At 50.4% G+C, this 27,675-nt stretch overlaps 1 protein-coding gene across 5 annotated transcripts in view; it reads right to left on the bottom strand.

The window, feature by feature from the left end:
* Positions 1–4,388: 4,388 nt before the first annotated feature.
* The window catches only part of FRMD8 (FERM domain containing 8), a 34,054-nt gene continuing 10,767 nt past the window's right edge, over positions 4,389–27,675 (bottom strand). Inside the window, exons 10-12 of one of the 5 annotated variants that reach the window (XR_009493312.1) lie at positions 21,842–22,040; positions 7,140–18,857; positions 4,389–6,954 (exon numbers count right to left, since the gene is read on the bottom strand). Coding sequence is in view for 3 of the 5 variants with exons in the window: in XM_059882921.1 (XP_059738904.1) it covers positions 18,739–18,857; positions 21,842–22,040 (318 nt within the window). In the remaining 2 variants the exon portion in view is untranslated. 5 annotated transcript variants of the gene reach the window in all.

Raw genomic sequence — 27,675 nt, 5'->3', positions numbered from 1 at the left:
CTCAAGAAGACATTGTACACCCATGTTCATAACAGGATCGTTCACAACTTACAAGTAGAAGCAACCCAATGTTCAAGGATGAGCTGGTCAATAGCTATGTCCAATATAAACAAGTTGTGATGTATACGTACAATGGAATCTTCTTCTAAAAAGGAAAAAAACCTTGACTCATGGTACAATATGCATGAACCTAGGGGACATTATGCTACATAAAATAAGCCAGTCACAAAACACAAATATCACATGATTCCACTTAATACGAGGTACCCAGAGTTCTCAAACTCATAGAAACAGAGAAGCAGAATGGTGGTTGCCCAGGGTTAGGGAGAAGAGGATGAGTTTAATGGGTACAGAGTTTCAATTTTACTAAGTGAGAAAGTTCTGGAGATTATCTGAACGCTACTGAACTGTACAGTAGAATGGTTAAGATGGTGAAATTCATGTTATGCATATTTTACCACTCGTTTTTTAGAAAGTAGCAATAAATAAAACAGAAAAACCTGATGCTAGCAATTATGAAGGGAAATGGATATTCTCACAAGAGGAAGTGTAAGGTATCTGGAGAGTATCTGAGAGTCTGTGACAAAAGCTAGAAAACCATGCATGCTCAGTGCCCAGGCTGTGCCACCCTAGAAAACAGATATGGATATACATATATTTCTACCAATACATATTTACATATTTTCACAAAACTTAAGAGATGCTCATACTAGCACAACTGAAAACAGTTAAAACGCTGTTTACAACTTAAGAAACCGGCTCAATGTCTTATAGCATACGCACAATAGGATAAAGTACTGCAACTGTTCATTATGGTATTTTCTTGAGGTCATGAACCCCTTCAGCAAGCTTATGCCTTCCGTGGAAAAACAGTTTCAGAGCACTCACAGGCTTCTAGAAGAGTCCTCCATGGGATTTCTGTGGGAGAATTATTAATATTCCTGAGAAAAAGCACTTCCAACACATTTATTTGTGGACTCTGCTGATACGGGAAATCTGCATGGAAACAAACTTAAGGTGGAAAACCAGAACAGCCCAGAACACGCACACGGATTACACGACATGAAAGGCCCAGAGAAGGCGGGGAACTAGTGGGAACCAGAAGGAAGAGGCTGGACCTAGGCTGGCCACAAAGGAGGCGAAGGAATCACCATCACCACTCAGTGGGGAGCGGCCACGTGCCAAATACAGACATCCATTCTCCCACCTCACACTGGAGGAAAACCAGCCCCGCGAGGCTCAGAAACTGCTCCCAGTCAGGAGTAGATCCGCACGTCTGTCTGCACCAGAACCGCCCCACCCAGGGGTGCCAGGTGGGCTCAGTTAACACAATAGCCACCTGCCCCCACGTCTTCAGCGAACTGTCCAGTTGTGACAAGTCTCCCAGCTGACAGCACTCTCTGCCACTCCATCATCCAGCCACAGGGAAGGAGCAAGCCCGGGGGCTCTGGGCGGGCACCAGGCCTCCTCTTGTATACATACACACACACCCCCAGCCCCGACTGCTAATAAAACCCAGTTGGATTGAACGTTTAAATGTAAAAAAATGAAACCATACAATTGTCACAAAATAAGAGATTGATACATACTTTGGGGTTGGGAGAGATCTAGACATAACACAAGTACAGAAACCACATGAAGAATGACGGACTCAGAAACACTAACTTTTGTATGACTGAAAAATGAAAAGGCAATCTACAAACTGGGAAAATATTTGCATCAAACAGAATGAAGCACTATTAATACATAAGTGCTTTTACAAAATAGAAAAATGAGCCATTTCGAAGTACGAAGTCACACATGGACGCACATACAACACTGCAGATGTCGAAACACACGGATTTCAGCGTCACTAGCAGGGCTCACACACAAAAAACGCTGCTGGATCCAAAACGGAAGCAAAGGTTTTTAGTGTGAAACTACCTCGTTCGAGAAAAAGCGGGGCCAACAAGGTTTACCTTAAGATTGAGGATGCTATTTACAAAACCCCTCCCAGGAGGGCAACTTAGCAACATGAACTCAGACGTAAGAAGTCTGACAAAGGCAATTCATGTGCTGAAATACATTCATGTACCCCAAAGAAATACTATCAGGTATGATAAAGTTTGAGCTAGAAGGAGGGTTATCACAGCATTACTTACTAAAAAAAAGTGGAAAATAACTTACATGTTGTCTAAATGAAGATATTTTAAATTGATAAAGTCACACAATGCACATTATGTCACCACAAAGATGCCTAAGTGAAAAGAGTTGCACAACAGAATCTACAGTATAATTCCAATTTTGTGTAAAAAGGTATAAATATCCTATGCATAGGAAAAAAAACCAAACCTCTAGAAGCAAAGAGGCCAATAACAATTGTCAGTAAGATTACTGAGTTTTTTTTTTATCAATTTTCTTATTTGTAAACTTTACAATAAAGCCCTTTACAACATGAGAACTAACACTTACTTGGTGCAACGCTGAGGGGCCCTGGAAGGTGGAGCCTTCAGCAGAAGGCATCCTACTTGGGAGACCAAGGGTAGAAGCAGCTGCCTTCACCCAAAGGTCAAGGCCACCCTCCCCAAATACAGCTTTCTTATTTCTGGTTATTTTTCTATCTTCCTCTTGTCATTTCCAGACTGCATCTGTATATTTTTGCATGTTAACCATTTAAAATTTACCACAAATATCCAAAGCTGTCTTGCCGTTTCATTTAACATCAGCACTGCACAATAGCAAGTACTGCTCAAGGCCAGAGGTTAACATTTCCTCCAGAAACTTAAGTACACAAGAGGTTAGCCCTGGCATAAGAGGTTCAAGGAGTCCCTTCATGGCCACAACCAGTAAGACAAACCAGGGGCAGCCAAGAGAGTGAAGTGGGGGTGAGGAACCCCTTCTGTAACACAGGCCATTTCCACAGTTCTCAGGGTGTCCAGTCTGGGCCCACAAAGGAGCCTCAACCAACACTTCCTCTCTGGCTATTTCTTTTTGAAAGGACTTCCAAATTCACCTCTTGTTATTTTTATACCCCATTACATTTAGCTGCACCAGGTCTCCATTGTCTACTAAATGCTACAAGCCCATTCACTGAATTTCATTGTACCATCCACTGCCTCTCAGAGTTCAGAGGGAAGGCTGAATTCAGATCTGTGTACGAAGACAAAAACTGATCAGCAGTGATCACCAACACCATCAATACCTTTGACCTATCCCACCTGACCTGTGAGCAGAGGGTAAAGAACAGGCAGGGCCCTGGGACAAGGCAGAGGCCAGGAGGGCATGGGCACAGCCTCTAGCCGCCTGCTCTGCTCCTGCACCATCAGGCCCACCTCACAGTCCCTTTTCAAAGACGAACATTTACACCCCTGCGGAGAAACCCTTCATCAGCCCGCCGGTCGCTAGGTAACAGCACCCAGAGGCACTCATAGCAGCTACCCTCGAGTTTGATAACCACTGTATAAAAACAAAAGGAAAAATAAGTTCTGAAAAAAAGGAAAAGCAGGCAGAGAGAGCTGAGCAAAAACAAGAAGGGCAAGGTAGGAAAGGAAGCCTCGATTGTTCTGGGGAAATCAGAGAACAAGGTGCCGAGCAGGGAAAGATCCTGGAACCTGGACAGCTGTGAGCCTTGGACAGGCGGGAACCTTATTCCAGTCTCTGCAGGGGCCACACCCAGCTGCTCTCCCAGCCCCTCACTGTGGTCAGAGCACAACCTGTCCCTGTCCCCTTCCCACTCCCTTGGACATAAAAGCCTTCTCAGTAGAAGCGGGTGGTGGTTTCTATTCCAAGTTCATCTCGCGCAAAGCAAAACCTTAGGGCCCCAATGAACACACAACAGCATCCCTGCTGGGCTCTCCCCGCCCAGGACACAGGGTCAGCTTAGACACAACACACACCCTGGATTCCAAATTGCTTAGCACAGCACTTACGCAACTCTTTAGTAAAATGAGATGTGCTTAAACCCAAATTCTAGACACATTCCAGCCTCCCAAAGACCACAACTACGTCAAACATATATTACATGTTCTTTCCATTTGTTAGGCTGCTTACAGTCATCGAGAGAGATCCCCTTTTTGACAACATCATTTGGAAACAGAATTGGGTAAAATTCCAAGAATTTAGGAAACAGTCCCCCCACCCTGACAATGACCTTCGTTGGCTTGTGCTTTGTCATCACATTTTGCACAACCATCACACACTCCCAGTCAGCAGAGTCCATCCCCAACTGCCACTGGGGATGCAGGCCATTCAGGACCTACCCGTTCTGTTGAGGTTACCACACCGAGCTCAACGAGCTCAGTCTGGAGTTATATTAGTGAATCCAAGCCTAAATCTACAGTATGAAGGTACATTTCACTTCATGATACACAGGCAAGATCAGGGTTGAAAAAATATAGCAATACAAGCAATTCTAATGAGTCCAGAACGCAAACCTTTATTCGTGCTGTAAAGGGGAAGAAAGTGTTAGTAGTCACATACATGATGCAACAAGGACTGGTTCTTACCATACAGAGCAACGTACAAGAACCCTTTCCACCTGTTTTTACAGTTTCAGTTTCACAACAGCTTACTGGAACATATTTCCCCACAGACGCATGACTAATACTCTAAATTCATGACAGTAACTGTATCACATGCCCAAGTTACAGGTTAAGATCGGATCAACATACTTGTAAACATTCAAGAGAGAACCCAGAAAAATTCCGTGTCGTAAGTATTGAGGGTTTAAAATTCTCAAAACGAAATTCAATGGGAAAATGGACAGGATAGTCACTGGTATTCTCACAAAACTACTTCCCTAAATTTTTACAAACACCATAATCCAGGAAAGAAACTCCCCACCCCCAGTTTTGCTCTTATTTCCCTACCTGATTTTGGTTAAGTTTCCCCTCTAGTACCGCCTTCACTTAACACAAACATTCAAACTGAAGATGGAGTAAACTATTAACTGGAACCTTAGCAAGGGTACATAGATTGTTTGCTACCAAATATTACAGTAATTAGAGTGATCACGATTTAAGTTCTCCTTGTTACAATGAGGATGAAAAGAAAGCACTCTGGCTATTACTAATTACTCATCACAAAGAAAAGATAAGATGTTTATAAGGCAGGAAGTAACATATAAAACTCCTTTAAAAACCATTGTGTTTTCACTTTGCTCAAACTTTCAACTGCAAAATATCAAGTGAACAAAAATGTTACAAACCCAGAAGAGGGCATCTAAGCCTGTACCAAATCTTAAAATACTTTAAAAGCCCACAATTAGGGTACTGAAAGTCTTTTCTGAAACTAGTCCCTGAACATTGCACACCTTCAGATAAACCACTTAAGAAGCTTGCAAAGGAGTGAAAGATGTTAATCTGCTGATGCAAGTCCCTAACAATCTTTCAAGAGACTGATATCCAGGTTTCAGTTAACTTTTCAGTCTTCCCCTTCTTGTAGCAAAGCAAAACAATTTTGCTTTTTTCCTTCCCCACACTTAGCAGTTTTAAGCATTGTAGAAACTTTTCAAGTAACAATTTAACATTAACAATGTACTATTAACTAGCATTTTCTTTGCCTTTGAGCTCTATTCCCCAGAGCTCTGCCTACTGATCTTTTCTCCAGAGAATTCCCTTCAACCCACTTTCCCTACCCTCCCACCCTCCGCAAGCCACACCTAATCACAGCCTTCTCTTCAGCTCACCCTCCCCAGCCCAGGCTGTTTCCCACCCAAACCCTCACCTCAGGGCCCTCCCATTTGAACACGAAGATTCCTCTGAAATCTAATCAAGTAAGATAAATTAAGCATATACAGCAAGATGAACAGAAGATTACTCTTGGTACCCCAACTATTCCCTTCTGGTAGCAGAAGTGACCAAACGAAACCTGCCATTTTTATCACCATCTGGACATGACCATATCGCGCCCTCCCACCTAGCACAGCACAATGACACCCCACCCCCACCCCCACTTCGCCAGTTGGCTTCATTTAAGTCAGTTGGCTTCATTTAAGTATTTGCCTAATGCATTTCAGTCTGGAACGCTTCCCCAACACACACATTACATATCACACTAAGAATTCCTCTGACAAAAGCACAGGCAGGCAGGTGGGTAGATGAGGGTCACTGGGATCCATGTGCAAGCTCCATCTACAAGGCATCATCTGTGTTGTGGCATCAGCGTTAAAATGTTCTACAGCTTAAGAGTCTTCTGGAAACAAGGTTCGTAGCACACTAGTATGACAGGAGACAATTTAGAAGATGGCAGCATCTGAAACCTCCAACCCAGGAGACGTGCTTTTTGACATTCACGTGCCCAGAGATCGTTGCTCCCGGATCAAATACTCAAAGCAACACATCTGCTGACGGCCCGGCTCCATCTGCTTTGGCCTTTTAAAGACTGCCCCTCATAAGCTCATGAAAACCTTAAAGGATGGCCTCCTGAATACAGGGCTTCCTGAGCAAGGCCTGGAAACATGCCACTGGAGAACTTCCTCCTCCTAAGCCTCTGGAAATTCACTCTGCAGACAGCAATTTAGGCGGGCTCTTTCCTCCAGGGTCTCCCCTCCTGCACCGCTACGACTCACACTGGCCAGGGGCTCCATTTCTCCTGGTGCCATCAGATCGCCATGATGAACACTACAGTAACAAACCACCGTCTATGAGGCATTTTCGTAGCTTTTAGATGGTACCGTCGCTGCGGGCCCACCCAAGGGTGCACATTCAATCCCCACCCTCTCCACTGGCAAGCAACACCACCCCGCCCACCCAGAGTCTCAGCAGGGGATGCCTCTCCTCTCGACGGTTACCAAGATACCGACTCCAATGGCAACAACTTTCCCGTCTTACCAGATTACCAGAAGCAATGTTTTAAGTGAATGGGTAACCTCGAGAGAGTGAAGGGGAGGAGGGGGAGTGGGGGGTGGGCAGAGTGAGCTCGCAGAACAGGTTAGCGCAGAACCTAGAGGAAAAGTCCAAAGGGGAGCACTGCCACCTGGAAAATAAAGTGAGGGTCAATTTTGTCTGCCTACAGCTCCCGCCTGCCAGACATAATAGTAACCGCTTGGACCGGCACCTTACCTCCTCACTCACTCCCTAGACCACCCTCACACCCAGACCTGGGTTTCACCAGGCTGGGCCTGGCTGGACCCTGTCCCGGGCCCAGCCAGACTTACATACCGCCCTGGGCCAGAGCTGTCAGCCCCGCGAAGCTAAGGGCAGCTTCCACCACATGAGGCCTCATCCCCAGGCAGGCTCACAACCCTTTGTCTGGAAAAAAAGGGGCTGCTGGTATTGACAAGTTCAAGTCCTGCCCTCCCTGCCCACCTGCCACCCTGCACCCCACTGCCTGCCTTCCAGCTCCTTTTCAAAGCATCGACTGACCAACTCCGCCTCCAGCAAGGGAGGCAAGACCCTCAACCTCCTCCACCTCTCCGTCTCTGTCTTCCTCCTCCTACACAAACCAGGGCACCGGGGGCCGCTCAGCCTAAGCAGGAGCGGCGCCCACCCGAAGGTCAAGTTCCCCTTCTCCAGCAGACAGCTGCGACAGCCAGGCCTGGGGTGTCGTCTTCCCCCTGGACTACTAAGAGCCCTTTCAACACAGCTCTCCCCAGCACAATTTCCCCAAGATCTAGTCCGCCCGTTAACCCTCCTTCTCTTGGCACCCCAAATCCCCCAGGCTCATCTAACTCTGCCATCTCTCTCATCGGTCCCCTAAGACCCTAAACTGGTCTACTCCGCCCTCCACAACTAAGCCCAGGCCCCCGGCCCTCCCTGTCGCTAACTCCTGCTGGACAGGCCACAACTTTTGCTTTTATAGTCCTGGGCCGCGTCACTGGGGCACTGCTCAACGGGACGATTCCTCCACTGCCACTAGAAAAAAAGTCCCTCCCCGACCCTGGCCAAGTAGACGACTCGGGGCGGCTCCCAGTTTCCCGAGTGTCCAGGTCTCGAATTCCCCGATTATCCCCACTCCTCTAAGCAAGTGCTTCCTGAGATCGACGACAGATCTCAAGGTCACCTTGCGGGGGAGGCGGATTCCAACGGGGACGAGGATGGGGAGAGAAATCCCCTTCTCAGCCTGTGATGGAGCCGAGGGTTGGCAGGCTTCCTGTTCCTTGAGGGGAGGTGTGGGTGGGGAGTGGATGAGGCGGGTTGGGGCTGCTCTCTGGAAGCGAAGGGAACTGCTGGGGGTCGCCTCAGGTCACCCCTGCCCAGCAGAAGTCCGAAAGAAGCGCCGGCAGAGCGTCTGGAAAATTCCAGGCGGCGGCCGCGGAGGGATCTCTGCAGAGGGCGCATCACTCCCTAGCGGCGGGAGTGGGGGTGGAGCGGCAGCGCGTGACTCCTCGGGCGTCGGCTGGGCCTCGTGAGCGCCGGTGACGTCAGCGCTGAGGCCTGCGGGTGGGAGCGGGGCGGGGGAGGGGAAGCCCGCGGCCCGACGGGCTGGAGCCAGGGCTCCGCCTGCGGGGGTCGTGGATTGTGAGCACGTCTGCACCCGGGCGGCTCTTAGAGAACCGCACCCACAGCTGTGCTCAGTGTCTCTGGCTAAGAAACATCGCTGTGATTTTTAAAACGTTGATTAAAAAGTTAAGCCCCCATGTTGCTGCTTGGAAGCTTGAGGGACGTGTGTCATCGCTTTGTTATTCTGTTACCAGGGGCCTGGAGGCTTGAAGTATTTCATCAGAAAAGTTGTGCCTGTTGGGTTAGAGTACTTTATGATTATTCATTCTCTATTAACTGGGAAAAGGTAGTTGTGAGGTAATGAAAAGCAAGAGCTTGTTTGTGCAGAAAACAAAACGTGTAATTGTATGGCAACAAGACTAAAAGGATATAGATAACCCTCTTTCTTTTGGGGTTGGGAGGTGAGGGAAAACATTTGGGGTGCGAAGGGAACTAGTTTGTCCAAGCTACTTGACAACCTGTGATGGGCCTCAGGGAGTCTGCCTGATGATTGTGGGGGGCACCTCCCGGTGACTGCCTACAGGGAGCAGGCCCTCAATGTGACTCTTCCAAAGTGGAAGCAAAAGCAACCCCGTGAGCGCCTGTCCACTTCACCGAGGCCTGGCAGCGCCTGCGGGACTGGTGAGAATTTGGAAAGGGTCGCTGGCACCTCCCTTGCCCATGTAGGGACCAGAGTAAGGGGAGTCGCAGCCCCAGACCCCCACGGGGCGTCCTCTCAGCCCTGCCGCATGGGATGGAAGGACGGTGGTCAGGAGTAAGGAGAACTGAGAAGGGCCTCTTGGACCAACTCCAGCCAGGAAGTCTTCTCCCAGGATAAACACCCACACCCTAAACAAACCCACCTGTGACAACAGGCTCCCTTGGCAACAAGGGGAAAACTGGGGAAGGAGGTTTTCCCCCTCAGCCTCTGCAAGATGGCATCTGCAGCTGCTAGGTGGGGGCTGGGGCCAGCTGCTGCACCCTTCCTGGTTCTCGGAAAACTGCTGTTGCTCATGTGACCGTCGACCCAGAAGGCTGAGTATGTGGCAAGCCCAGGCTTGTTCACAGGGCAGCTCAGCTGCTCTCTCCAGCCAGGGAAAGATTATGGAAGCTCACTTTTCCCCAAGGTCTGGTTCATCTGTCTTGTCCTGACATTTCCGTAGGTGGGTTGGGGAGACTAGACCTGAAAGAACAGTGTGGAAAAAGGGAATTGCATGTCAGAATGTTCTAGAAAGGCTGAGAGGTGTGTGTAATACCAAGCAAGTACCTTCTCTGCTGAGTCACAGTACCAGGCTGTGGGCTCAGCTCTATATTTATCTACAAGGTGCCTGAGAGGATGTAGTCACTGCTGTGTGTCTGCTTGATGTCTCAGCTTGCTGCTTTCTGTGTGTTTGTCTCTCGGTCGTGTCCGACTCTTTGTGACCCCGTGGACTGTAGCCCGCCAGGCTTCTCTGTCCATGGAATTCTCCAGGCGAGAATATTGGAGTGGGTTGCCATGCCCTTCTCCAGATGCTGCTCTCTACCTGGTCTAATAACCTTTCTGATTCACACATACTCCCAAATTCCAGGACCACACCACCTTAGGTTTTCTTTTTCAGGAGAGCAGGAGTACGTGGAAGTAGGCACACAGAAAGCATTAGGATCCTACAGATCTGATGACTCCAGCACAAAAGGAATGAACCACCTCCTCTGTGCCCTTATGTCTGGAGGAGCCCAGCTCCATTTCAAGGACAAAATGACAGGGTTGCAGTGGGTCCTGGTTTGTTTCTCCTGGCCATGGACTTTTCCACAGCTAGTTTTCTTTGGAAACGGGATGTGGGACGTGTTTGAGCTCAGATGAGGGTAGAAAGCCACACAGGGACCACTCTGTGCTGCCTTAAGGGGCCAAGGCAGTGCTCACAGTACGGTGGACAAATGTGGGACCTGGGTTCTGCCTCTTTCTCTGCAAATAAGGCTAAAAATACTTCCATCCTGACAGAGGAGGAGGGGCAAGGCGGCCAGTGTGTCAGCAGATTTCTGTAGATCAAAACAAGCTGTTCCAGGAAACAGGCGTAAACAAGATGACCTTGGATCCCTGGGTGGGGCTGGGTAGTGATGGGTCTGCCACACCCGGGTGGGTGGCTGAAGCCTGCTGCTTCTGGCCAGCCAGCTTAGGAGCTCATGGTTGGAGGGGAAAGGAGGTTAGGAAGGACCCCTTGGGTAACCGGTGTTGCCCAGGATTTCAGGGTCAAAGTCCAGGTTCCAAGTCTTTTCTCACAGCCAGGGTTGCCTCCCCGACTTGTTCCGCAGCCTGCTCAGCTGGATTGTTAACTAGCATACACACCACCTGGAAAAGGATTCAGCAGAGAGAAGATGAGGGGTGAGGGACATCCCTGGTGGTCCAGTGGTTAGAACTCCTCACTTCCACTGCAGGGGGAACGAGTGCCATCTCTGGTTAGGGAACCAGGATCCCATAAGGGGTGAAGTGTGGCCAAAAATGGAGAAGGAGAGGGGTGAGAAGGGGTGGTACTTCAGGTTCAAATGGGGACAGGATGACAGTATTGCTGCAGCCAATAGAGAAGGTGTCAGAACCCTGCCCCCCACCGCCCCCAGGTCCAATTCCAGAGCCATGGCCTCCTGGGTCACCTTGGGCTCACCACTCACAGGAGACCAGCGGTGGGGGCCTTTTCCCTCTGAGCCCTGAGGCCCCTGGTCCCCGGGCCTGAGTGAGGAACTGCACAGTCACCGCGTACTGGCCCAGAGCCCTTCCTGCCCTGGCCCGCCTCACTGCAGCCCAGCAGGAACCACAACCGGGAACTCCTGCCCAGCCCGCCCTGGCCTCTCCTGCCCTGGCAGGAAGCGGGCCTCAGCCTGGGCTTCAGCCTGCTCCCCACACCCCCTTGCAGCATGACCCTGGCAGGCCCTCACACGCTCACAGCGCGCCTTCCTGTTCTCACTTCATAATTCTGATGAATACTGTCCTGCCTAAAAGCACTTCACCCAGTGGTCGCCTGGCCCAGTCCACACTCAGCTCCTCCTGGCTTCTGCCGGGGTCACCTTCTCATTGAGTCCCCCCGTCCCTACCCCTTCCCTGTGGCTCAGATGGTAAAGAATTTGCCTGCAATGCAGAAGACCTGAATTCTATCCCTGGGTGGGGAAGATCCCCTGGAGAAGAGAATGGTAACCCACTCTAGTATTCTTGTCTGGAGAATCCCATGGACAGAGGTACAGTCTATGGGGTAGCAAAGAGTTGGACATGACTGAGCCACTAACACCTTCATCCTACCCTACTCCACCCCCACTGGGACTTGAGCTCCTCAAGGGAGGGGTTTCTCTCTGTTTTGTCCTCCACTGGGCCCGGCAGTCTCTGAAAATGGCTCTGGCATGGAACAGACCTCCAGGCACGTGTTGACCACACAATTTACGTTGGTTTGGTTTTGTTATTTTGTCACTCAGCATGCAGGATCTTATTTCCCTGACCAGGGATTGAACCTGTATCCCCTGCAGTGAAAGCACAGAGTCTTAACCACTGGACTGACAGGGAAGTCCCTAACAATTATGTTTTGTAAAGGTCACTTTGCAAAAGGAGGTTATGGTTGGATGGCATCACTGACTCAACCAACATGAATTTGAGCAAACTCCAGGAGATCGTGAAGGACAGCGAAGCCTGGCAGGCCGCAGACCATGAGGTTGCAAGGAGTGGAACACAACTTAGCAACTGAACAACAAAAAGCTTGCTGTCCACTGTGAGGCTCTCAGTAAATATTTGGGATGTTTCTGGACAGATGGAAGGAAGGAAATGAGTTCCCAGGTCAGCAGCAGGCCCACAAGCTCGATTACAGGTCCAGCTCTGGCGGCCTGTCCAGCCCTGGACTCCCAGGTCTTGAGAGGAGGAGAAAGGAGAGGGTTGCTCCCTGTGGCCTCTGACCAGCAGTTCACATGAAGGGTGGCCCTGGTCACTGCTGAGCAGCTCCAGCTGGGCCTCCGAGGTGGTGCTAGTGGTAACGAACCCCCCTGCTAATGCAGGAGACATAAGAGAGGCAGGTTCGATCCCTGGGTCTGCAAGATCCCATGGAGGCATTGGACAGGACTGAAGTGATTCAGCAGGCAAGCTCTTTTTTTTATGGCTCCCCTGGTGGCTCAGCTGGTAAAGAATCTGCCTGCAATGTGGGAGACCTGGTTCAATTCCTGGGTTGGGAAAATCACCTGCAGAAGGGAATGGCTACCCACTCCAGTATTCTGGCCTGGAGAATTCCATGGACAGAGGAGCCTGGCAGACTGTAGTCCATGGGGTCACTAAGAGTTGGACACAACTGAGTGACTTTCACTTTCATTTTTTGGGCGGCTAAGGGAACCAGGGGGCGCCTCCCTCAGCCAGTGCTGGTGGGAGGCATTCCAGGGAGAGGGTGCCAGGGGTGGATACTCCCAGTGTATGTAAGACAGAGTGTGTAAGACAGAGGAGTAGATGGGCCAGCCCACCTGCAGTTCACACTCATTTTTTGGATCCATGTGTGTAGAAAAGTGGGAGGGAAGCAAGGAGGGGATGCTAAGTTAGGAGAGGGCTTTTCACAGGTGTGACCCACGCCTCCTCTGGGGGTCCCAGGCCACGTAGGTTCTGGGTTCCTGAAGTCCTTTCTTGGCCACTGCCAGGCAGCTCCAACCAGGACCACCCCCCTGTTCCTAAGGCCAGGCCTCGGGCCTCAGGCCATGCCTCCAGGAAATAACTTTGTCATTGTGTTTCCTGCATCCGGATGTTTGGGACTCCCTGCCACGTAAAGGGCATCAGGCCCTTGGTGCCTCAGCCCTTCTACCTGCCTCCCTGCCATCCCTGAGCCTTGCCCACGCTGGCCTCCTGCCTGGAGCTCTCTCTGCCCTTCTCCTGCCAGCTCCTTTACAGGTTCATGGTCCTTGTGCCCTGAAGCCCTGCCCCTAAGTGCTGACCAGATTCAGTTGTCCCCTCTGCCCCACCCTGAGCGGTTGTGTCCTCACCCCCAAGCCCCCAGCAGAGGGAAGGCCTGTGGAATGAGGGACTTGGTCCCACACGTCTTGCCCCCCTTGACCACTGTTGCCCCACTAGTGGCTTCCAGATCTCCTTGCCAGCCCCCCTGTTGCAGACTGTCAACTACAAATTGGCACGTGCCAAAAGCTTTGCCAAGGACTGAACAACAAGGCCATTTGCCATCTGCTTCTGTGGAGACTGAACCCTGTGCTCTGCAGCTGTTGACCTTCAACCCCTGGAGGGAGTTCCAGGTGGAGTGAGGCACTCTGTACCCTGGTAGGGCAGGTCTGTAGATAATTGGATATTTTCAGGAACTGATTTCATGGTCTCAATCCTGCATCTCCTCATATCTAGAAAAGCACTAAATCCCTTCATGATGACATCAGATGCTTGTGACTAGCAGAAAACCTCTTGTAAAGTAAGTGCTTGATTGCATGGAACTCCCCCTTCACCAAATCTTACATATTGACCTTCCGCCACTGCCTCTCTTTTGGACAAGGAAATGGCAACCCACTCCAGTATTCTTGCCTGGAGAATCCCATGGACAGAGGAGCGGTGCTGACACCTCCCATGTCTGGGTCTGCACAGCCCCCCTCCCCCTCTCCCAGACCCGCCTGCAGCCCCCACTGCCAGAGCTCGCTTAGCCTGCGTCCCTGCGGATGGGACTGTCTTCCGGCCTGAGCCTGTCTCACCCCCTCAGTGACCTCGCTGGAGCACTGGTTGTTCAGACTCTCCTTGACCCTCTGAAGGAGACTTTTCTGTTCTGACTCCCTTTGGCCGCCTGAGTGGCATCGGAGGGAGAGAGAGAGAGAGAGAGAAAGGCGTGTGTGGTGCCAGGGCTGCCTCTGGGCAGAGGAACCCCTCCAAATGGTTCATCTGCCCCTGGAGGCTGCTGACCTTGATGCTGGGAGCGAGGCCTGTGCTTACTGACCCAGAGAGTCAGCTATCACCACTTCCCCCTCCTCCCCAAAGGCCAAGTTCAAAGGGGCAGGGGACACAGAGGTCCTGGGAAGAGCTGGAGCTATTATTACTCTGCTGCTTGCAAATTATACCTATGACAAGTAGCTCAAAGTAGCTGCAGGCGCAGTAGGGGTGGGGGAAGGGAGGTGCTTAGAGATGGGCGGGACTGCCAGGAAGTGGGGTGGGGGGAGGGTTGAGGCCTGGGACAGTCAGCTCCTCCTGTGCGCAAGGTGGGGAGCAGGGCGGACCCCGGATGTGCCCACCCCACTTCCTGGATTCCATGGTTTTAAATATTTTGACTCTGTTTTCATTACATACACACAACACACACACAATCCCAAAGCAGAATCTGTTTTCATCACACACACACACAGTCCCAAAGCAGAATCTGTTCTTGGGATGTAGATCCTGATCTTTGAAAAATATGGTCCCTCACCAACCTAGACAGCATATTAAGAAGCAAGCAGAGATACTACTTTACCAACAAAGGTCCATCTAGTCAAGGCTATGGTTTTTCCAGTAGTCATGTATGGATGTGAGAGTGGGACCATAAAGAAGGCTGAGTGCCGAAGAACTGATGGTTTTGAACTGTGGTGTTGGGGAAGACTCTTGAGAGTCCCTTGGACTGCAAGGAGATCCAACCAGTCCATCCTTAAGGAGGTCAGTCCTGAGTGTTCATTGGAAGGACTGATGTTGAAGCTGAAACTCCAATACTTTGGCCACCTGATGTGAAGAGCTGACTCATCTGGAAAGACCCTCATGCTGGGAAAGATTGAAGGCGGGTGAAGGGGACGACAGAGGATGAGATGGTTGGATGGCATCACTGACTCAATGGACTTGAGTTTGAGTAAACTCCGGGAGTTGGTGATGGACAGGGAGGCCTGGCATGCTGCAGTCCATGGGGTCACAAGAGTAGGACATGACTGAGCGACTGAACTCAACACCAACTGGGGACCACAGGGAGAAACCCTGTATCTGGTGCTCTTGAAGGCCCAAAACCCCTGATGGTGGACCAGAGGAAGGTGGCGGCGGTCAGAAGCCAGGGGGCCCCTCTGAGAAGCAGCAGGCATGCAGCGCCAGACCCGAGGAACGCAGAGCTGCTCCGGGTTCCGGGCTGCGTAGGATACGGGCAGGAAGTGCGGGATCCGCCTCTGCTGCTGAGCTGGAGAGGAAAGGGCGGGCTCAACTGCCCCCTGCTGGCCACAGCCGGACCAGCAACCTACAGGCAGCCGCTCCAGCTCCCCTGCGACTGCATACGGAGGCCTGGTCAGAGCCCGCTGAGAAGAGTCAAACCCATTGCCGCATGCAGCACAAAGCAGGAAAGATGGCGCGGTAGACAGAATAAGGACCCCCAGGATGTCTGCATCCTAACCCCGGAGCCTGTGAATGTTAAGTTACATGGCGAAGGGGAATTCAAATTGCTAATCAGTAGACTTTAATAGATGGACTTCCCTGGTGGCTCAGATGGTAAAGCGTCTGTCTACAATGCGGGAGACCTGGGTTCGATCCCTGGGTCGGAAAGATTCCCTGGAGAAGGAAATGGCAACCCACTCCAGTACTCTTGCCTAGAAAATGCCATGGATGGAGGAGCCTGGTGCAGGCTACTGTCCATGGGGTCGCAAAGAGTCGGACACGACTGAGCAACTTCACTTTCACTTTCAGACTTTAATAGGGAAATTATCCTAGATTATCTGCCTTCAGTTCAGTTCAGTCACTCAGTCGTGTCCGTCCCTTTTGCGACCCTATGGACCACAGCACGCCAGGCTTTCCTGTCCATCACCAACTCCTGGAGCTTGCTCAAACTCATGTCCATCCAGTTGGTGATGCCATCCAACCATCTCATCCTCTGTTGTCCCCTTCTCCCGCCTTCAGTCTTTCCCAGCATCAGGGTCTTTTCCAATGAATCAGTTCTTCCCATCAGGTGGTCAAAGTGTTGGAACTTCAGCATCAGTCCTTCCAGTGAATATTCAGGACTGATTATCTGCCTTGGCCCAGTGTAATCGTGAGGAAGAGGAAGGCAGAAAAGCCAGAGAGAAACATGGAGAGAGAAGGCAGAGAGCAGTGCTGTGAGGACCCCACTGGCCTTCACTGGCTTTAGGGATGGAGGAAGGGGTCCCAGGAAATAGATTTATTCTCCCTTGGAGCTTCCAAAAGGAATGTGGCCCTGCCAACATGGATCTCAGCTTGGTGAGACTTCAGTTCAGACTGACCTCGAGAACTGTGAGATCATGAATGTGGGTTGTTTTATTTGTATTTATTTGGCCATGCCACATGCCTTGTGGTTTCTTCATTCCTCCACCAGGGATTGAAGCCGGGGCTTTAGCAGTGATAGCAGTGAGTCCTAACCGCTGGACCACCTGGCAATTCCCTGTGGGTTGTTTTATTTACTTTTTATCAAGTATTTTAATTGATTTTTTATTTTAAAAAGTATTTATTTGGCTGTGCCAGGAGTCAGTTGCAGCACTTGAGATCTTAGTTCCCCAACTAGGGACTGAACCTGTGCCCCCTGAATTGGGAGCATGGAGTCTTAACCACTGGACTGCCAGGTAAGTCCTTCTTCATGCATATTTAACAAAAAACAAATATGCAGCCTATAATCAACTCCCAGACTGTAATTAACACACTCTCATTATTTGATAACATAAACCACCCCACAGTTTGCTGGAAATGGATTTTATTAATAATAAGTCACATGATGAGATGGTTGGATGGCATCGCCGGCTCAATGGACATGAGTTTGAGCAAACTCCGGGAGACAGTGAAGGACAGGGAAGCCTGGAGTGCTGCAGTCCACGACTTAGCAACAGAACAACAATAACAAAGTTTGCTGGAAATTGATTTTAATAAGTCACATGATACAAAAGGATAGGAACATTCAAAGGGCACTTAGTGAAACACTGCTTTGTCCCGCAAGGGCAGAGAGAAAAAGTTAAGGCACAATGGATGCTCAGAAAACAGGAAGAGGAGGCTGAAGAGTCAAAACAAGTAATCTGTGTACACACACACACCCATCACGTCCCTCAGGCCCCTCAATCTGTCAGATAAGAATTCACTTGGCATCAAAACAGTGCATGGGAGCAGATAACCAGAGGGCTAGGAGCCGGAGGGGCTGGGAGCCAATGAGGTCTCCAGGAGAGATGAGATGTCCTCTAGCTGGGACATTTGCAAAGGCTGGAAACACCTATTCATTATGACAGATAACAAAGGCCCTACTGCTGGAGGGCAAGCCCCCCCCCCCCAAACATCTGGAGTGTTCAAGAGCCAACAAAGGGAGGAGGAGGTGAGTGGGCTCTGACATCCGGAGACAAGAGGTTCACATTCCCTTCCCCACATTCTCCACCGGGAAGGAAAGACAAAGCAAACCCTGTGTCGGGCTGGATCTGCCTCCTTCCTGTGGAAAGTCCCCGGAAGCGCCCCAGTGGTGGTGGTGAGGGGGGTGACCGCTGAGAAAGAGCCCAAGGCTGAGAGGCCAGCTCTTCTGGGAGGAGGCAGGAGGCCATGGGAAGAGCCCCACCCAGGCCACATCCACCGCCCTACAAGGTCCCCGAGAAAGAACAGACCCCTCCCTGCCAGGGACTTCCCGTGCATGGGCCTAGGGCTGGATGAAACCTCAGTATCATCCTGGAAGGAGCGCCAGCAGCTCCGAGATGGTGGGGGCACCCTCGTGAGTAGCCTGAGTTTGCAGGCTTCATGGAACCAAAGCGGATCAAAAAAAGATCAAAACTGAAACTGGAAGCCTCAAGGGGGTTTGGGAGCTCCTCTGGGTGTGGAATGTGGGCCCGCGGGCTGGTGGGTCCACAGGGCAGCCACCTCCCAGCACAGTGACATCACCAAAGATCAGCAGGCTTGCTTTCCTGCTGGTCAGAGTCTCCTGCTTACAAAGGAGACCAGAGTGAGGGGCACAGGGGGCCCTCCAGTTCCATCGAACTGGAGAGGGTTCTGTGGGGGCCTCACTGTGGAGGCCCCGACCCTCTCCTCGCAGGGCCATGTCCCAGCCTGGCCACATGAGCTGGAATGTGGGGATGTGGTCACCAATGTCCAGGGAAAAAACCAAAGACACACATGCTCCTCTGGAGTGTCCTGAACCCTACTGCTCAGCCACCTGCCAACCAAGGGACTTCAGAGCGGGGGATACTCTGTCTTGAGAGGGCACAAAGGCGAGTCCCTGGGTGGGAGGGGGTGGCTGGGGCCTAGTCAGATTGGTTCTGAGACTGCAGCGGAGCCCGGAGTCCAGGGACAGCAGGCAGGCTGCAAGAGGGTGCCTGCAGCAGCCCCCAGCCAGTTCTGCACACCCCAGCCCGGCACAGCAGCGGCTTGGCCACACACGGAGGCCGCCCTCCCCCCGGCACGTGCCTTCAGGCAGCACGATGCCCCCATGCTCTCCCGCCTGCACGGCGGCCCTCAGCCTTGCTCCAGGCTGTCGGCGGGCTGGACCACAGTGTAGCTCCCCTGGCCCAGGGACAGCTGCCGGCTGAAGAAGGATGTGGTGCGTTTCGGTTTCACCCGCTTGATCGTCTCACCTTTGGGGGAACAAGAGGGACGCACTGAGGAGGGTGCCCCCCCGGGGAGGGGCCCGGCCCCAGGGGAGCCCCTTCTGGAGCCTGTTCAGGCTGAGCTCCCCTCTTCACTCCCACCAGCTTCGTGAGCCTCAGCCCGACCCCCAACCCTCCCATAGTGAGAGGATCGGGGTTGGGGGGGGTGCCCAGTCTCCTATATCAGGTCACCAGGGTTTCCATTTGATGGTGGGCCTGCTGTGGTGTCTAAACCTGTTCGAAAAGAGACTGGAGAGGGGTACAAACGTCCAGCTAAAAAAGAACTCACAGGGATGTCCTGGATAGTATAAGGAATATGGTCAGTAATACTATAGTAACTCTGTATGGTGACAGATGACCAGACTCAGGAAGATCACTTCATAACGTATAAAAATACTGAATCACTATGGCAAAATCACTATATATACGAATATATAATATGTCAACTGTAGTTCAGTTCTGGAGTAGGAAAGGGCAGCCCACTCCAGTATTCTTGCCTGGAAAATTCCATGGTCAGAGGAGCCCGGCGGGGTGTAGTACATGGGGTCGCAAAGAGTCAGACATGACTGAGCACACACATAATTCAATTACAAAAAAGAAGAAAGAACAGACCAACATCACAAAATACCTATAATACATACCACTGGCTGAAAATGATCCTTGATGAAACAGACAGACTTTTTCTGAGGGAGGGAGGAGAGGGTGGTGCTTGTGGAATTTTAGTTCCCCAACCTGGGATCGAACCTGGCAGTAGAAGCCTGGAATCCTAACCAGTGGACTGCCAGGAAAGTCCATAAAAAGACTTCTTAAAAGTTAAAAATTTCAAGCCAGGTGATCAAGGTCAACATCAAAAGTCACAAATCATGTTGATAATGCACCTTTGATATGATGTGGCAAAAATGGCACATTACCTCTGTGACCTTCCTCCCCCAAACCCTTCACTCTTGTCTAATAAGGAGAAAAACAGAAGAGAGATTCCAGTAAAGGGGCATCCTACAATATGCCTGACCAGTCCTCCTCAAGACTTCAAGGTCATCAAAACCAGGAAGGTCTGAGAAACTTGTCACAGCCAAGAGGAGCCTAAGGAGACACAACAGCCACATGAGGTGTGGTGTTCTGGATGGGACCATGCATCTGAAAGAGGATGTTAGGTAAGGTTAAAACTAAGGACTTCAGTTAATTTACTGCATCGTGTCAGTTCATTAATTCTAACAAACATACCGTATTAACATAATACGTTCATGTTAAAAAGCAAGTGACAAGAAAAACAGGCAACAGAAATAAATGGTAACGCATGATGAAAGTGAAAGTGGAGAGTGAAAAAGTTGGCTTAAAGCTCAACATTCAGAAAACGAAGATCATGGCATCTGGTCCCATCACTTCATGGCAAATAGATGGGGAAACAGTGGAAACAGTGTCAGACTTTATTTTTTTGGGCTCCAAAATCACTGCAGATGGTGACTGCAGCCATGAAATTAAAAGACACTTACTTCTTGGAAGGAAAGTTATGACCAACCTAGATAGCATATTCAAAAGCAGAGACATTACTTTGCCAACAAAGGTTCATCTAGTCAAGGCTATGGTTTTTCCTGTGGTCATGTATGGATGTGAGAGTTGGACTGTGAAGAAGGCTGAGCGCTGAATTGATGCTTTTGAACTGTGGTGTTGGAGAAGACTCTTGAGAGTCCCTAGGACTGCAGGGAGATCCAACCAGTCCATTCTGAAGGAGATCAGCCCTGGGATTTCTTTGGAAGGAATGATGCTAAAGCTGAAACTCCAGTACTTTGGCCACCTCATGCGAAGAGTTGACTCACTGGAAAAGACCCTGATGCTGGGAAGGATTGGGGGCAGGAGGAGAAGGGGATGACAGAGGATGAGATGGCTGGATGGCATCACTGACTCGATGGACATGAGTCTGGGTGAACTCCGGGAGTTGGTGATGGACAGGGAGGCCTGGTGTGCTGTGATTCATGGGGTCGCGAACAGTCGGACACGACTTAGCGACTGAACTGAACTGAACTGATGAAGAAACTGCACGGAAAAACGGCCCTGCTTCACCAGCATCCGAACACCAACTCTGATGAGCCCACAACCCTCAGGGTGATAACACCTGTCATGGGTGAGGATGGAGAGGCACGTGCGTCCTTCTCACTGGGGGGGTACAGTGGCTGCACACTTTGACCTGGCAACCCTATTTCCAGTAATTTATCTCGAGGAAACAGTTATGGATTCCAGGTAAGGATTTGGTATGCTGTTTATAGTAGCTGATGAACTACAAATACAGTTGGCCCTTAGATAACAAGCGGGTTGAGATGCCAACTCTCTGTGCAGTTGAAAATCCAAGTATAACTTCTCGCTGGCCCTTCATAGGGTGGTTCCGTCTCACCCACCAGTTCAATCAACTGCAGATCACGTGTGTATGTTTGTTAGTCGCTCAGTCGTGTCTTGCCTCTGCGATCCTATGGACGGTAGCCCGCCAGATTCCTCTGTCCATGGGATTCTCCAGGCAAGAATACTGAAATGGGCTGTCATTCTCTTCTGTAGGGGATCTTCCTGACCCAGGGATCAAAACTGCATCTCCTGCACTGCAGGCGGATTCTTTACCACTGAGCCAGCAGGCAAAGCATGCATTAGGGCACCTATGTCATCTTTACCAGCTGCACCGATTCCACAGGGTGTGTATCCGTCCTTCCTATACCCATAGCTTTAGTAACTAAGAACTACTAAAAACCAGTAGTTTCTAGTTTTTCAGACACAGCAGTGAGGGGCTCTTACTGCTGGGGCCCCAGAGAGAAGCCTCCAACTCTCCATCAAACGATGGGATGCTCAAACCCAGCCCTTGTCCCCCGCCAGGTCCTGCCGGCTGGAAGCTAACTCATTGCATCTGGAACTGCTTCCCACTTCCAGAACTCCCCGTGGTGTGCATGTGCACACGTGTAGGTGTGTGTGCACAGCATGAGGTGGTCACTCACCCTCCTCCACGTAGTCGATGGTGGAGAGATGCTGGATGCGGCTGCACACCACGCTGCCCTGCCTCCGCAGCTGGGGGCGCTGGTGAGGGGGTGGTGAGGAGCCAGAGGCCGAGGTGGGGCCGGCCTCCTGGGAGGCGGCGGGCTCTGCAGCCTGGCTCAGCTCGATGCAGTACTCGATGAGGCTGCTCATCAGCTCGGCCTGGGGAGGAGAAGGGGCTGGTGTGAGGCCTGGGGGGCTCTCTATTACCTGCTACAGAGCGAGAGGATCCAGACCCACATGCCCTACCAGCTGGTGGGGGAGGCCGATGAGGAAACAAATACCTTTTACACAATAGAAGAAGGGGAGTCTGCTCTGTGGGCCAGGGGAGGCACCCCATTTGGGTTGACTTCAGGGGTCAGATTGTTGCTGTTTAATTGTGTGGTTGTGTCTGACTCTTGCGACCCCATGGACTGTAGCGCTCTAGGCGCCTCTGTCTATGGGATTTCTCGGGTAAGAATATTGGAGTGGGTTGCCATTTCCTCCTCCAGGGGATCTTCCCGAAAGAAAGGAGAGTGAAAAAGCTGGCTTGAAACTCATCATTAAAAAAATAAGATCATGGCATCCGGTCCCATCACTTAATGGCAAACAGATGGGGAAAAAGTGGAAGCAGTGACAGATTTTATTTTCTTGGGCTCCAAAATCACTACGGATGGTGATAGCAGCCACGAAATTAAGATGCTTGCTCCTTGGAAGGAAAGCTATGACAAACCCAGACAGTGTATTAAAAAGCAGAGACATCACTTTGCTGACAAAAGTCTGAATAGTTTGAAAAGCAATGGTTTTTCCAGTAGTCATGTATGGATGTGAGAGCTGGATTATAAAGAAGGACCATAAAGAATTGATGCTTTTGAACTGTGGTGTTGGAAAAGACTCTTGAGAGTCCCTTGGACTGCAAGGAGATCAAACCAGTCCATCCTAAAGGAAATCAGTCCTGAATATTCATTGGAAGGACTGATACTGAAGCTGAAGCTCAAATACTTTGGCCACCTGATGTGAAGAATTGACTCATTGGAAAAGACCCTGATGCTGGGGAAGACTTAAGGCAGGAGGAGAAGGGGGTGGTAGAGGATGGGGTGGTAGGAGAGCATCACCGACTCAGTGGACACGAATCTCAGCAAACTCCAGGAGAGAGTGAAGGACAGGGGAGCCTGGCTTGCTAAATAGTGAGGTCAGCTGAGTGGGGTAGGCGGTTCCCCTGAACACATTCCTCAAGCCTTCTCAACAGACTTGAACATCACACACATTGACATAAAAGGTGACGTGACCAGACGTTAGAGGGCAGGGTCTGGGCACCTTAGGGCGGGGACGGCCAGGGCTGGCAGATCCACAGACAGAAAGTTGCCAGCAGGTGGCGTCGCCTAGGCAGGGTGTGTTCAGGGAGCAGGACACAGCAAGGACTGGGGTAGACACAGGCTGGCCTTGGACCCCAAGATGAGAACCCACTGGGGAGCAGGGTCAGAGGCCAAGGGGGCAGTCGGTGACTGCCTGCCCGATGGGGGGACCCGAGGCTGCTCCAGAGCAACACAAGCCGCCCTGAGGAGGGCAAGCAGGGCAGGAAACTGCATGGGAGGTCCGGGCCCCACACACCCTCCTCTCCTCCCTGAGGGAGCTGCAAGGAGCTGAGCACACCAGGGCGCCCTCTGAGATCCTCCAACACAGCCTGACGCTCCTGAGGTTGGGGGAGGCTGCCATTACAGCTCAGCTGCCTCCAACAAAATGAAATATTCATTCAGGATAAGACTCAGCAAGCTAGAAATGGAAGAGAACTTCCTTGACCTGATGAAGGGCATCTATGAAGAACGCATAGCCAACACCACGCTGACTTAGAGCAAGACTGAAGGCTTTCCCCTCAGGCCCAGGATGTCTGTTCACCCCGACTCACCAGGTGAGACCAGGGAGAGGCACGCAGCCTGCAAAGTTAGAACACAACTGCCCCCTTCACAGACAACGCTGAACGGCCCGGAGACAATCCCAAAGGAGCCTCAAAAAACCTGCTTTCAACGAGTGAGTTTCACAGGGTTATAGGATATGAGGAAAACAAAATCAACGGTGTTTCTATACGCCACAGCCAACAACTGGAAATTGAAATTAAAAAACGGTGTACCATCTCTGGCAGCACCAAACAAATAGGGAGGGGGATAAATCTAATAAAAGATAGATACGATATGTATGCTGAAAACCACAGAATGTTAGTGAAAGAAATCAAAGACAGATAAATGGAGATGTAAAATAAATGGACCAGGGGCTTCCCTGGTGGGTGAGTGGTAAAGAATACCCCTGCCAATGCAGGAGACACGGGTTCGATCCCTGACCCCGGAAGATCTCACGTGCCAAGGAGCAACTAAGCTGGTGTGCCACAACTACTGAGCCTGTGTCTAGAGCCCACGTGCCCCAACTACTGAAGCCCGTGCGCCTTAGAGCCCGTGCTCCACAGCAAGGGAAGCTACCGCAATGAGAAGCTCTATACCAAAACTCTGAAGTAGCCACCGCTCGCCACAACTAGAGAAAAGCCCGTGCAGCAATGAAGACCCAGTACAAAGTCAAAGTCGTGTGTTTGACTCTGCGACCCCATGGACTGTAGCTTGCCAGCCTCCTCTGTCCATGGAATTCTCCAGGCAAGAATACTGTAGTGGGTTGCCATTCCCTTCACCAGGGGATCTTCCTGACCCAGGGATCAAACCTGGGTTTCCTGCATTGCAGGCAAATTCTTTACTGTCTGAGCCACCAGAAAAGCCAAAAATAAATGAATAAAATAATTTTTAAAATGTCATTTAAAATAAATGGACTGGAAGATTTAAAAACATCTCTTCAAAAGACACTTTTAAGAAAATAAAAAGTTGTAGACAAAGTTATAGACTTTGTCAAGTTATTAGACAAAACGTTTGTAAAATATTTATCTGATACCCTTATCTGATAAGGGACTGGTATGCAGAACATATAATGAACTCCTATAGCTCACTAAGAAAACAAATAAGCCAGTTCAGGAACTTCCCTGGTGACACGAGGGATCAGAACCTGCCTGCCAATGCAGGGGACACGGGTTCAATCCCTGGTCCAGGAAGACTCCACGTGCTGCAGAGCAAATAAGCCCGCGCTGCAGCGACGAGCCTGTGCCGCGACCACCGCAGCCCCTAGCGCCTGGAGCCCTTGTTGCTCTGCAACGAGAGAGGCCATCACAACAAGGAGCCAGAGCCCCGCCATGAGGAGTAGCCCCCACTTGCTGCAACTAGAGAAAGCCTGCACAAAAAGCAATGAATACCCAGCACGGTCAGAAATAAAACACATAAATAAGGCTATGTTACAAATTTCCCGATTTTAACCAAGTGGAGAAATGATTTGAACAGACATTCCATCAAAGACCTACAGATAACAAATAAACACACAGAAGGATAATCAACATCATAAGTCACAATGAAAATGCAAGCGACAGCCACACTGACCCGTCACTACCGCAGTCATTACAATGGCAAACCAGCCAACAACACTGACACCACCAAGCGCTGAGCAAGGATGCGGAGCCCTGGACTCGGACGCGGCCGGAGGGACTGCAGGATGGCACAGTCCCTTTGGAAGACGGTTTGGTAGCTTCCAGTAAGGCTGTTCTGATACAACCCAGTAACCCCACTCCTAGGTATTCACACCAGAGAACTGAGGCATATGCCACCCAACAGCCTGCACACAAATGTCTAGAGCAGCTTTATTCACAGAAGTCCCAAACTGGAAATACCCTTCAGTGGGTAAAGAGTATCCGCCCAGTGGAACACTACTCAACAGTCAAAAGGGAAAAACCGGTACACTGTGAAATGCGGACCATCTCAGGGGCGTGAATCTTAGTGAAAGTGGCCAGGCTCAAAAGGCTGCAGAGAGTGTGTATGCTGCAGCGTTGGGTCGCTATTTGTTCATCTACCAGCTGACAGGCATTCGTGTGGTTTTCAGTTCTTTGGTTATGACACACAAGCTGTATGAACATCTTAGTGTAAGTCTGTGTGTGGACATATGTCTCTTTCTCCTGGGTAAATAAGATAAGTGTGTTTATATGACATTCTGGAGAAAGCAAAACTCTAGGTACAGCTAAGAGGAGGTATCAGATAGCAAGTGAAGAGATGAGTCTGAAGTCAGAAGAGATATGTATAAAACAGTTAAAAAAAAAAAGAGAGAGAAAAAACTCCAAAGAAAAATTGGCAGACTTCAACAAACAGGACATCCACATGGCAGATATATATGAGCCATCTATATATATATAAAGGTTGAGCATCATTATATATAAAGGTGCTCAACCTCATTTGTGTGTGTGTATGTGGGGGGAATGCCAACTAAAATCACATGGAGATTTGGGGGTGATGGAAATAATGCCCATAAAAAATGGGCAAAAGATGTGAAGAGACGTTTCACTTCTAGGAAGATACGTGGACAGCAAACAAGCAGCTCTGTAGTTTGCCTGTGGTGGCGGTGGGTATGTGAACATGTTAAAACTCACCTCTCAAAACGGGTGCATTTTATTGTAAATTATATCTCATAAAGTTGACTAGAAAGTAAAGAAAACAAGCACGAGGAGATATCCCTCCTCAACCACCAGAGTGGCTGAAGGGACCAGTCGGCTCCTGGGCCTGAAGCTGGGCGTGCGCACAGAGGATACAGGCAGCATCTTCTGCCACAGTCAGAAGTGAACACCCAAGGGCCTGTCAGCAACGGGACGGAAAAGTCAAGAGGGGCAAATTCATATGCGGGACTGCCTAGTGCAAGTGGGAGACCACGGCACTGGCACCTACAGTGGGGACGAGGATGGAGCCCCCGATACAGGGCTGAGCGCAAGACTGGGCAGAACAGAACGCGCCGTGGGGACCCTCTGCCGTAAAGCTCGAAGCCAGGCACAAAGACTCTGGGGTGACACAAGTCAGGATGCGGGGGTCCCTGGGTGGGGGGCACGGCTGGGAGGGGGATCGAGGAGGGGACTTCTTAATCTGAAAGGTGTTACATGGGTTTCTTTTTTAAATATATAATTTATTTAATTTTGGCTGCACTGGGTCTTCGCTGCTGCTTGGACTTTTCCCTAGTTGCGGTTAACGGAAGCTACTCTCCAGGCACGGGCTTCTCATCGCGGTGGCTTCTCTTGTTGCGGAGTGTGGGCTCAGCAGTGTGGCACAAGGGCTTTTGGTTGCTCCTCGGCCTGTGGAATCTTCCTGGACCAGGGACCGAACCTGTGTCCCCTACACTGGCAGGCAGATTCCCACCCATTGTCCACCCGGGAAGTCTGTTTCACGGGTTTCTTTTAGGAAATGTGTTGAGCCATATACACTTAGGAGTTGGGCACTTTTCTGTATGTATATTGTAATTCAATAAAGTGGAGACTTCCCTGGTGGTCCAGTGGTTAAGAATCTGTCTTGCCATGCAGGGGACACAGGTTCGATCCCTGGACAGGAACTAAGATTCCACATGCTGCAGAGCAACTAGGCCCGTGCACTGCAACCACTGAGGCTGTGTGCTCCGGAGTCCACACGCCACAACCAGAGGATTCGTGTGCTGCGACGAAAGATCCCGCGTGACGTGACAAAGATCACGTGTGCCGCAATTAAAACCCAATGTAGCCGAATGAGCATATTTTTAAAAAGAAAAGGATGTTTGAGATTTAGAAAAAAAAAAAACTGTGCTAAAGAAATAAAATAGAACATTTAGATTAAAAAAAAAAGACCTGGGTAATTCCCTGGTGTTCCAGTGGTTGGGACTCTGCTTTCATCACTCAGGGCCCAAGTCTGATCCCTGGTCAGGGAACTAGAATCCCACAGGCTCCAGTGTG

The sequence above is a fragment of the Bos taurus genome, chromosome 29 (genome assembly GCF_002263795.3).
Source record: "Bos taurus isolate L1 Dominette 01449 registration number 42190680 breed Hereford chromosome 29, ARS-UCD2.0, whole genome shotgun sequence".
In the NCBI taxonomy this organism is placed as follows: domain Eukaryota; kingdom Metazoa; phylum Chordata; class Mammalia; order Artiodactyla; family Bovidae; genus Bos; species Bos taurus.
This window is presented reverse-complemented; position numbering and strand designations above follow the sequence as displayed.